The 12,711-nt window shown below is 47.3% G+C and overlaps 1 protein-coding gene across 1 annotated transcript; it reads right to left on the reverse strand.

Annotated features, from left to right (window-relative positions):
- Positions 1–614: 614 nt before the first annotated feature.
- Positions 615–12,497, reverse strand: LOC118374048 (recoverin-like). Its single transcript, XM_052494964.1, has 3 exons — positions 11,880–12,497; positions 2,835–2,946; positions 615–1,115 (listed from the first exon to the last, which is right to left on the reverse strand). The coding sequence occupies exons 1-3, from the start codon at positions 12,258–12,260 to the stop codon at positions 1,027–1,029; spliced, it is 582 nt and encodes a 193-aa protein (XP_052350924.1). The 5' UTR covers positions 12,261–12,497; the 3' UTR covers positions 615–1,026.
- Positions 12,498–12,711: the final 214 nt, after the last annotated feature.

The following is a 12,711-nucleotide window of genomic DNA, read 5'->3' on the forward strand; positions in this document are numbered from 1 at the left end:
ACACACACACACACACACACACACACACACACACACACACACACACACACACACACACACACACACACACAAAATGATTTGCAATACACAGAATTTATGAGAAAAGCTTTAATCCACCATATGCAGCATATAACTCTGATTAAAACAAAAAGACAATTGCAGGATCAAATCTAAAAGCCACCATCACAACCATGCAAATTCCTAATGGAGAAAAAGGTTTGTTATTCTACAGATTTTCAATTTCTTTTCCCAAATACCTGTGTCCAAACTGTTACCATTTATCACATTTGCACATTTCAAGTTTTCCATCTACAGAAACACCATTTAGAACTTCTTAGAATAATGAAATGTATAGACTGAGCAATGGTTACCAAATGATCCAGTCCATGAGTATTCAGGACACTGCAAAACACTAGACCACCATTACTTTTTCACAATCATCTCACAGTACCAAAAAGCTATTGTATCTTCAATTGGATAGGAAAACAGCATTTAGCAGGGATGTTGTATCAATATACAAACAAATAAATATACTTGTGCCTCAATGTTTTCTGTCGTGTTTATATTGAAACCCCACCTCTTTAAGGAATACCTAGGATAGGATAAGTAATCCTTCTCACCCCCTAAAAGATTTAGATGCACTATTGTAAAGTGGCTGTTCCACTGGATGTCATAAGGTGAATGCACCAATTTGTAAGTCGCTCTGGATAAGAGCGTCTGCTAAATGACTTAAATGTAAATGTAAATCAAACACTAATTACAATAGTGGCCATCTACCTTCATATTTATCACATCTACCTTCATAAAACAGCCTCAATCCAATAGACATACATGCACAGACAGACATGTATACTATAACCAACATAAACCCCTACTTTCTTAGAAGGTACAGTGAAGACAATTAAGACACCGCCATACAAGAGTATTTACACAGAAGAGAAAGACAGAACATTAGAATACAATGACAAAGAGGAGGAGAGGAAGAAATAGCGTGTGAAGGAGAAAGAGGGAAAGAAGAAGGGAGGACTAGTCACTGATGGGTTCGTAGTGGATGAGACGCATGGCGTTTTCGTTCTCGGTCACCCCCTTGATGAACTCTCCCTCTGCCAATCGGTCTGAGAGGGAGACAGAGAGAGAAATAAATCAATAAATAAAGGGAGACACTCAGAGAGAAAGACAGAGACAGAGAGAAGTTGTAAAATAATTTGTGTTTGACTCCTGAGTGGCACAGCAGTTCCTGGTTCACTACAGTCCCTGGTTCGAATCCAGGCTGTATCACATCCGGTCATGATTGGGAGTCCCATACGGCAGCGCACAAGTGGCCCAGCGTTGTCCGGGTTTGACCGGGGTAGGGGAGGGTTTGGCCCGGGGTAGGGGTGGGTTTGGCCGGGGTAGGGGAGGGTTTGGCCGGGGTAGGGGAGGGTTTGGCCGGGGTAGGGGTGGGTTTGGCCGGGGTAGGGGAGGGTTTGGCCGGGGTAGGGGTGGGTTTGGCCGGGGTAGGGGAGGGTTTGGCCGGGGTAGGGAAGGGTTTGGCCGGGGTAGGGGTGGGTTTGGCCGGGGTAGGGGAGGGTTTGGTCGGGGTAGGGGAGGGTTTGGCCGGGGTAGGGGTGGGTTTGGCCGGGGTAGGGGAGGGTTTGGCCGGGGTAGGGGAGGGTTTGGCCGGGGTAGGCCGTCATTGTAAATAAGAATTGGTTCTTAACTGGCCTAGTTAAATAAAGGTTAAATATTTTTTTTTTTATAAAATAATTTTCCTCAGGGTGACTGCTGTGTACCACACCGTACTGTATATACCATTTGTCAGTAGTTCTTCAACAGTACATACTGTATGTGTACTGTATATACCATCTGTCAGTAGTTCTTCAACAGTACATGCTGTATGTGTACTATATATACCATCTGTCAGTAGTTCTTCAACAGTACATACTGTATGTGTACTGTATATACCATCTGTCAGTAGTTCTTCAACAGTACATGCTGTATGTGTACTGTATATACCATCTGTCAGTAGTTCTTCAACAGTACATACTGTATGTGTACTGTATATACCATCTGTCAGTAGTTCTTCAACAGTACATGCTGTATGTGTACTATATATACCATCTGTCAGTAGTTCTTCAACAGTACATACTGTATGTGTACTGTATATACCATCTGTCAGTAGTTCTTCAACAGTACATACTGTATGTGTACTGTGTATACCATCTGTCAGTAGTTATTCAACAGTACATACTGTATGTGTACTGTATATACCATCTGTCAGTAGTTCTTCAACAGTACACACTGTATGTGTACTGCATATACCATCTGTCAGTAGTTCTTCAACAGTACATACTGTATGTGTACTGTATATACCATCTGTAGTTCTTCAACATTACATTCTGTATGTGTACTGCATATACCATCTGTCAGTAGTTCTTCAACAGTACACACTGTATGTGTACTGCATATACCATCTGTCAGTAGTTCTTCAACAGTACATACTGTATGTGTACTGTATATACCATCTGTCAGTAGTTCTTCAACATTACATACTGTATGTGTACTGCATATACCATCTGTCAGTAGTTCTTCAACAGTACATACTGTATGTTTGCTGAGCAAAGAAAATAATGACATAAAACCTTTCCTCTCATTACCACAACAACGCAAGTCACAACAACCTACTGTGTGTGTGTGTGTGTGTGTGTGTGTGTGTGTGTGTGTGTGTGTGTGTGTGTGTGTGTGTGTGTGTGTGTGTGTGTGTGTGTGTGTGTGTGTGTGTGTGTGTGTGTGTGTGTGTGTGTGTGTGTGTGTGTGTGTGTGTGCGTGCATGCGTTTGTGTGTTTATCTCTTACCGTTGTCTGATTTCTCAAAAAATCCCCACAGTTTGTTGGCTCTCTTCTCTGGTGTATTCTCGTCGGCTGGTAACTTGGGCAGATCTTCCTTGGGGATTAGGTTAAAGATGGCCTGAGAGTGAGAGTGAGAGAGAGAGAGAGAGAGAGAAAGAGAGAGAGAGAAGAAAGAGGTGGTAGAGGGGGAGAGAGAAAGAGAGAGGGAGAAGAAAGAGGGGGTAGGGGGAGGGAGAGAGAAAGAGAGAGGGAGAAGAAAGAGGGGGTAGGGGGAGGGAGAGAGAAAGAGAGAGGGAGAAGAAAGAGGGGGTAGGGGGAGGGAGAAAGAGAGAGAGAAGAAAGAGGGGGTGGGGGAGAGAGAAAAAGACAGAGAAAGAGGGGGTAGGGAGAGAGAGAGAGAGAGAGAGAGAGAGAGAGAGAGAGAGAGAGAGAGAGAGAGAGAGAGAGAGAGAGAGAGATGGTACGGGAACAGATCAAGTAAGATTGCATAGACTTCTTTTACATGATATATATATATACAGTACTAATCAAACATTTGGACACACCTACTCATTCCAGGGTTTTTCTTTATTATTGTAGAATAATAGTGAAGAGATCAAAACTATGAAATAACACATGGAATTATGAAGTAATCAAGAAAGTGTTAAACAAATCTAAATAGATTTTAGATTTTAGATTATTCAAAGTAGCCACCCATCGCCTTGATGACAGCTTTGCACACTCTTGGCATATGTGTCCCAACTTTTGACTGGTACTGTATCTACAAGTTCAGAATACTGTATATGACATATGATCTGCTGACATACATTTACATGTAGTTACAGTTTCATTTAGTTGGTGCCTGCAGCATCCCATCATAGCCTTAACATGGGTCTGTGTGCCAACATTGGTTGGTGCCTTGCAATGCCCAATACATGCTTGTCTGAAGGGAACCCATCTGACCACTAGAGGAACGCATCTGACCACTAGAGGAACCCATTTGACCACGAGAGGAACCCATTTGACCACTAGAGGAACCCATCTGACCACTAGAGGAACCCATCTGACCACTAGAGGAACCCATTTGACCACGAGAGGAACCCATTTGACCACTAGAGGAACCCATCTGACCACTAGAATAACCCATCTGACCACTAGAGGAACCCATCTGACCACTAGAGGAACCCATTTGACCATGAGAGGAACCCATTTGACCACTAGAGGAACCCATCTGACCAATAGAGGAATCCATTTGACCACGAGAGGAACCCATTTGACCACTAGAGGAACCCATCTGACCACTAGAGGAACCCATTTGACCACTAGAGGAACCCATTTGACAACTAGAGGGACCCATTTGACCGCTAGAGGAACCCATCTGACCACTAGAGGAACCCATCTGACCACTAGAGGAACCCATCTGACCACTAGAGGAACCCATTTGACCACTAGAGGAACCCATCTGACCACTAGAGGAACCCATCTGACCACTAGAGGAACCCATCTGACCACTAGAGGAACCCATTTGACCACTAGAGGAACCCATCTGACCACTAGAGGAACCCATTTGACCACTAGAGGAACGCATCTGACCACTAGAGGAACGCATCTGACCACGAGAGGAACCCATTTGACCACTAGAGTAACCCATCTGACCACTAGAGGAACCCATCTGACCACTAGAGGAACCCATCTGACCACTAGAGGAACCCATCTGACCACTAGAGGAACCCATTTGACCACTAGAGGAACCCATCTGACCACTAGAGGAACCCATCTGACCACTAGAGGAACCCATCTGACCACTAGAGGGACCCATTTGACCACTAGAGGAACCCATCTGACCACTAGAGGAACTCATCTGACCACTAGAGGAACCCATCTGACCACTAGAGGAACCCATCTGACCACTAGAGGAACCCATCTGACCACTAGAGGAACCCATTTGACCACTAGAGGAACCCATCTGACCACTAGAGGAACCCATTTGACCACTAGAGTAACCCATCTGACCACTAGAGTAACCCTTCTGACCACTAGAATAACCCATCTGACCACTAGAGGAACCCATTTGACCACTAGAGGAACCCATTTGACAACTAGAGGGACCCATTTGACCACTAGAGGAACCCATCTGACCACTAGAGGAACCCATCTGACCACTAGAGGAACCCATCTGACCACTAGAGGAACCCATTTGACCACTAGAGGAACCCATTTGACCACTAGAGTAACCCATCTGACCACTAGAGGAACCCATCTGACCACTAGAGGAACCCATCTGACCACTAGAGGAACCCATTTGACCACTAGAGGAACGCATTTGACCACTAGAGGAACGCATCTGACCACGAGAGGAACCCATTTGACCACTAGAGTAACCCATCTGACAACTAGAGTAACCCTTCTGACCACTAGAATAACCCATCTGACCACTAGAGTAACCCATCTGACCACTAGAATAACCCATCTGACCACTAGAATAACCCATCTGACCACTAGAATAACCCATCTGACCACTAGAGTAACCCATCTGACCACTAGAATAACCCATCTGACCACTAGAGTAACCCATCTGACCACTAGAATAACCCATCTGACCACTAGAGTAACCCACCTGACCACTAGAATAACCCATCTGACCACTAGAGTAACCCATCTGACCACTAGAATAACCCATCTGACCACTATAGTAACCCATCTGACCACTAGAATAACCCATCTGACCACTAGAGGAACCCATCTGACCACTAGAATAACCCATCTGACCACTAGAGGAACCCATCTGACCACTAGAATAACCCATCTGACCACTAGAATAACCCATCTGACCACTAGAGTAACCCATCTGACCACTAGAATAACCCATCTGACCACTAGAGGAACCCATCTGACCACTAGAATAACCCATCTGCCCACTAGAATAACCCATTTGACCACTAGAATAACCCATCTGACCACTAGAGTAACCCATCTGACCACTAGAGTAACCCATCTGACCACTAGAGTAACCCATCTGACCACTAGAATAACCCATCTGACCACTAGAGTAACCCATCTGACCACTAGAGTAACCCATCTGACCACTAGAGGAACCCATCTGACCACTAGAGGGACCCATTTGACAACTCGAGGAACCCATTTGACAACTAGAGGGACCCATTTGACAACTAGAGGGACCATTTGACAACTAGAGGAACCCATTTGACAACTAGAGGGACCCATTTGACAACTAGAGGAACCCATTTCACAACTAGAGGAACCCATTTGACAACTAGAGGGACCCATTTGACCACTAGAGTAACCCATCTGACAACTAGAGGCACCCATCTGACCACTAGAGTAACCCATCTGACCACTAGAATAACCCATCTGCCCACTAGAGTAACCCATCTGACCACTAGAGGAACCCATCTGACCACTAGAGGACCCATCTGACCGCTAGAGGAACCCATCTGACCACTAGAGGAACCCATCTGACCACTAGAGGAACCCATCTGACCACTAGAGGAACCCATCTGACCACTAGAGGAACCCATTTGACCGCTAGAGGAATCCATCTGACCACTAGAGGAACCCATCTGACCACTAGAGGAACCCATCTGACCACTAGAGTAACCCATCTGACCACTAGAGTAACCCATCTGACCACTAGAGGAACCCATCTGACCATGAGAGGAACCCACCTGACCACTAGAGTAACCCATCTGACCACTAGAGTAACCCATCTGACCACTAGAATAACCCATCTGACCACTAGAGGAACCCATTTGACCACTAGAGGAACCCATTTGACCACTAGAGGAACCCATTTGACCACTAGAGGAACCCATTTGACCGCTAGAGGAACCCATTTGACCGCTAGAGGAACCCATTTGACCGCTAGAGGAACCCATTTGACCACTAGAGGAACCCATTTGACCGCTAGAGGAACCCATTTGACCGCTAGAGGAACCCATTTGACCACTCCTGTGTGTCATTGTTTACCAGTTAGCTTGTCTTGTCTTTTCTAATATTCACTTTCACTTACATTATCTTTGGAACTACATCAATTGGCCACATTATATAAAGATTTAATCTACGTTAATTCAGCCTTCATGCTTGGTATGGAATACGTTTCCATGACAATAATTTTTTTTACACAAACTTGTGTTCATAGATTTACACTACATGGCCAAAAGGATGTGGATATCCCTTCAAATTAGTGGATTCGGCTATTTCAGCCGAAGGTGTATAAAATTGAGCACAGAGCCATGCAATCTCTATAGACAAACATTGCCAGTAGAATGGCCCGTACTGAAGAGCTCAGTAACTTTCACTGTGGCACCGTCATAGGATACCACCTTTCCAACAGGTCAGTTCGTGAAATTTCTGCCATGTAGAGCTGACCCGGTCAACTGTAAGTGCTGTAAGTGGAAACGTCTAGCAGCAACAAGGGCTCAGTCACACAAGCTCACAGAACGGGACCGCCTAGTGCTGAAGCACATAGCGCGTAAAAAATATTCTGCCCTCAGTTGCAACACTCACTAACAAGTTCACTCACTAACGTTTGTCGGAAGCTTAATGAAATGGGTTTCCATGGCCGAGTAGCCACAAACCAGCCTAAGATCACCATGCGCAATGCCAAACGTCAGCTGGAGTTGTGCACGTGTCCACATACTTTTGTAGTCTATGTAGTGTATTTCTATGTGTCATACAGTGTCATATACTGTAGTAGTAACCGCAGCCCATAGCTCAGTGAAGCCAAGGTAAAAGGCAGTAACTGACTTGAGTGACTGTTGTTACTGCTTTCTGTCCTTGGTTTCACAGTAACTTTTTCCAGTTACTGCAAATATGACCCCCCCATTTTCTCCAAAACACAACACAGTGGAGGCAGGATATTTGTCCAGGTGATAAAGCATGCAGTTACTGCTCTTTTGGTTTGTAGGGCAGGTGATGACACCTGCATAAAGGAATGACTTGCAGTATGTATTACACACATATCATGGGCTATTTGGCCAATCAATTGCTATTTCGAAATTAGGTGATTTTGCAACGACAATCAAAATAAAATAAATCCACTGTAATAACAGATTCTAGACCTATGATGTGAATTATTCTCTATAAAGTCAATAGTCAATCAGGGGCCATCTGAGTGTAACTTTAGAGTCAGGCCTTAAAGCTGTGACCCACATAGAGACAGGAACCACTCATCTCTCACACTTAAAACACCCAGATTAACGTGGATTATCTCCAAGACCCAGGCCATAAGGCCAAACACTGAGATGTCCTCCTCCTTTTCCCCTCCCTCCCTCCCTCCCTCCCTCCCTCCCTCCCTCCCTCCCTCCCTCCCTCCCTCCCTCCCTCCCTCCCTCCTCTGACCTGTTTGGTTTAGGCTGAGTATTTCCTAAAGTTAATTTAGTGTTTTACCCCCTAGGCCTAATCCTAGATCTGTGCCTAAAGACAACTTTTACCAGATAGGGGTTGGTTTGGCAGGCTATTCAGTACAACCTATATAGTAAAGCCAGTTTCAGACAAACAGAGACAGGCTCATCTCAGGGCAAAGGTACCGGACACTATTTACCTCCACATCCCTCCCACTTTGCCCATGAGCCTGGCCTGCCCGGTCCCTGTCTCTCAGTCTAAACCCACTGCCCGGTCCCTGTCTCTCAGTCTAAACCCACAGCCCGGCCTGCCCGGTCCCTGTCTCTCAGTTTAAACCCACAGCCCGGCCTGCCCGGTCCCTGTCTCTCAGTCTAAACCCACAGCCCGGCCTGCCCGGTCCCTGTCTCTCAGTCTAAACCCACAGCCCGGCCGGCCCGGTCCCTGTCTCTCAGTCTAAACCCACAGCCTGGCCTGTCTCTCAGTCTAAATCCACAGCCCGGCCTGCCCGGTCCCTGTCTCTCAGTCTAAACCCACAGCCTGGCCTGTCTCTCAGTCTAAATCCACAGCCTGACCTGCCCGGTCCCTATCTCTCAGTCTAAACCCACAGCCCGGCCTGCCCGGTCCCTGTCTCTCAGTCTAAACCCACAGCCTGGCCTGCCCGGTCCCTGTCTCTCAGTCTAAACCCACAGCCTGGCCTGTCTCTCAGTCTAAATCCACAGCCCGGCCTGCCCGGTCCCTGTCTCTCAGTCTAAACCCACTGCCTGGCCTGCCCAGTCCCTGTCTCTCAGTCTAAACCCACAGCCTGGCCTGCCCGGTCCCTGTCTCTCAGTCTAAACCCACAGCCCGGCCCCTGTCTCTCAGTCTAAACCCACAGCTTGGCCTGCCCGGTCCCTATCTCTCAGTCTAAACCCACAGCCCGGCCTGCCCGGTCCCTGTCTCTCAGTCTAAACCCACTGCCTGGCCTGCCCAGTCCCTGTCTCTCAGTCTAAACCCACAGCCTGGCCTGCCCGGTCCCTGTCTCTCAGTCTAAACCCACAGCCCGGCCCCTGTCTCTCAGTCTAAACCCACAGCCCGGCCTGCCCGGTCCCTGTCTCTCAGTCTAAACCCACAGCCTGGCCTGCCCGGTCTCGGTCTCTCAGTCTAAACCCACAGCCTGGCCTGCCCGGTCCCTGTCTCTCAGTCTAAACCCACAGCCTGGCCTGCCCGGTCCCTGTCTCTCAGACTAAACCCACAGCCTGGCCTGCCCAGTCCCTGTCTCTCAGTCTAAACCCACAGCCCGGCCTGCCCGGTCCCTGTCTCTCAGTCTAAACCCACAGCCCGGCCTGCCCGGTCCCTGTCTCTCAGTCTAAACCCACAGCCTGGCCTGCCCGGTCCCTGTCTCTCAGTCTAAACCCACAGCCTGGCCTGTCTCTCAGTCTAAATCCACAGCCCGGCCTGCCCGGTCCCTGTCTCTCAGTCTAAACCCACTGCCTGGCCTGCCCGGTCCCTGTCTCTCAGTCTAAACCCACAGCCCGGCCTGCCCGGTCCCTGTCTCTCAGTCTAAACCCACAGCCCGGCCTGCCCGGTCCCTGTCTCTCAGTCTAAACCCACAGCCTGGCCTGCCCGGTCCCTGTCTCTCAGTCTAAACCCACAGCCTGGCCTGTCTCTCAGTCTAAATCCACAGCCCGGCCTGCCCGGTCCCTGTCTCTCAGTCTAAACCCACTGCCTGGCCTGCCCGGTCCCTGTCTCTCAGTCTAAACCCACAGCCCGGCCTGCCCGGTCCCTGTCTCTCAGTCTAAACCCACTGCCTGGCCTGCCCGGTCCCTGTCTCTCAGACTAAACCCACAGCCTGGCCTGCCCGGTCCCTGTCTCTCAGACTAAACCCACAGCCTGGCCTGCCCGGCCCCTGTCTCTCAGTCTAAACCCACAGCCCGGCCTGCCCGGTCCCTGTCTCTCAGTCTAAACCCACAGCCTGGACAGATTTGATGATTAAGATTATTGTTAATTAAGGAACGTCCTGCACAGTTCTCACAGCCACTCCTACACGTCTACTTATCTATCTACAGTCGTGTAGTGGGATGTAAACGGAAGTAAACACGTTTTGTTTTGCACGACAGTTTGTCTACCGTTTGGGGAAAATGCATTGAAAGTATAGAGTTGTTACTTTTTCACAGCGACCGGCTATTTAACCACCTATTTTCCCCCACAACACCCATGTTCACATTTCTGAGCTAATATATGTATCAACACCGAAAGAGATGCCATCACAATATCAACCTCAACCAGACACCTCTGAAAACTATAGTCTCCATGTGTTACGTTGGTTGACTCTGCCCTAAAGGTTGCAGCTGGGATAGAAAAAGGCTGATAGAAATGACACTTGGTCTTGGCCAGTGTTGCTCAACATTGATCTTGGGCCAGGGCACCCACTAGGTATGCTGGATTTCACTCCAGCTCGTCATCACATCACTTGTGTGAACACAGCCCATGTTGTCTAGAACAGGGTTTCTCAACTTAACCCCCTGTATGCAGTTGATTTTTTTAAAAAAATACTCTCAAGAACCCTGTTCTAGACAACATGGGCTGTGTTCACACAGGCAGCCCAATTATAACCTTTTTTTACACTAATTGGTCTTTTGACCAATCACATCAGATCTTTTCACAGCAGATCTTTTTCAGAGCTGATCTGATTGGTCAACAGACCAATTAGTGGAAAAATATCAGAATTGGGCCGCCTGTCTAAACGCAGCCATAATTAGTGATGTGTGTTACTTAGTTAGTTGATTATCTACATACTACATACTTTAGGCCCTGAATAAGCACAGAAGCATGGGGACCACAGTCATTAATCTTGTGGATTATCAGGAAGGATTGGGTGGCTGAAATGGGCAAGAGCTCCACATTAGCTAATTGATGATTAGGACTGAGACGCAGGAAGTTGGCGGCACCTTAATTGGGGAGGACTGGCTCGTTGTAATGGCTGGAGCAGACTGGATGGAATGGTATCAAATACATCAAACACATGATGGTTTCCATGTTGATGGTGCCATTCCATTAACTCATTTCCAGCCACCCCCACCTACATGTACAGATGACCTCGACTAACCTGTACCCTGCACATTGACTCTGTACCGGTACCCCCTGTATATAGCCTCGTTATTGTTATTTTATTGTCAATTATTATTATCAATTTATTTGGTAAATATTTTCTTAACTCTTTCTTGAACTGCATTGTTGATCAAGGGCTTGTAAGTAAGCCTTTCACAGCCTTTCACCTGTTGTATTCGGCGCATGTGACAATCAAAGTTTGATTTGATTATTATGAGCTGTCCTCCCCTCCGCAGCCTCCAATGGAACCTACATACCGAGGAAAATAAGGTCACTTTTGACCACAGACTGACTTCTGATGATATTCAATATATAGACAGGACCTACATTTAAGAAAAGCTATATTCCCAGAAGTCCATCATTTGTTCTCCTAAAAAACTGTATGGCTTGTTTTCTTTTGTCAGTTTGGAGGTGACCCATTATTCCCATGCCACATACTGTAAATAGTAGAAAAACCTTTGTATGCCTATATCCACAATTTCCCCTTGTCCCATCTTCAAAATGATCATCACCATCATTGATTGTTGTTGTAAGAAGGTTCTCCTACCCAGTGGTTCCGGTTTGGATATCTTCTCTTGCACCTTAATAGTTCAAGGTTCTAATCCTTCCTGGATCTCTCACCTGGCAGATGACTTCCACTTCTGTCTTGGTGATGTATCCGTTCTTGTCCACGTCGAACAGTGAGAAGGCCCACTCCAGCTTCCTCGTCGTCTTCCCACTGGAGGTCATGTGCAGTGCAATGATGTATTCCTTGAAGTCCAGAGTGCCGTCCTCGTTGGTGTCGAATGAACGGAACACATGCTGAGCGTAGGTCTTGGCTTCGCTATCGGGGAAGAAGCGCGCGTAGATCGTCTCGAACTCCTCTGGCGAGATGCGTCCGGTGGGACACTGCTTCTGGAAGTTCTCGTACCACTGGCACAACTCGTTCTCCGTGAACTTGGTGTTGAGCTTCAGGTCCTCCAGGATCTCCTTGGAAATAGCACTGCTCTTGGCGTTCCCCATCGTATTAGCCTGTACTTGGATCTCTCGGTTATTGTCGAAGGCTCTCTGAAGTAGTGCCAACAAGCACAATCAGATCTCTACAATGACCGAAGTGTTACCCAGTGTACCACTAGGAACCATGCATCAATGAAAGCCTTCAATATCAGGGAGAAAGAACAGACAGGGAGGCAGAGCAAAGAGACATGACCTAGCTGTGTCAGCAGTAGAGAGAGTATGAAGTGATGTGTTAGGGATGGACTGTTGTCATTCTGGTGGGTGACGTAGATAAATAGATGGAGTAGGGAAGGAGGGGGGTGGAATTAGACTGCTACCTTTGGCGACTGGGTTAATTCAGTTAATTCAGGATTTAAGGTGGCTGAGCTTTCCACTCAAATTAACTTTAATTTCCATATTCTCTTTTGCCAAACCATCTCTCTTCTTGTCTGGTCTGTGTGTCGGCCAAGGCCCTGTT

Source organism: Oncorhynchus keta, chromosome 34, assembly GCF_023373465.1.
Source record: "Oncorhynchus keta strain PuntledgeMale-10-30-2019 chromosome 34, Oket_V2, whole genome shotgun sequence".
NCBI lineage: Eukaryota > Metazoa > Chordata > Actinopteri > Salmoniformes > Salmonidae > Oncorhynchus > Oncorhynchus keta.

Bases quoted from the DNA above. Each gene is read 5' to 3' on its own strand.
- LOC118374048 (XM_052494964.1), bottom strand. From the start codon at position 12,260: ATGGGGAACGCCAAGAGCAGTGCTATTTCCAAGGAGATCCTGGAGGAC. The intron at 2,947-11,879 runs GTGAGAGATCCA...TCTCACTCTCAG, and splicing joins AAGTGGAAGTCATCTGCCAG to GCCATCTTTAACCTAATCCC. The intron at 1,116-2,834 runs GTAAGAGATAAA...TCTCCCTCTCAG, and splicing joins TTTTGAGAAATCAGACAACG to ACCGATTGGCAGAGGGAGAG.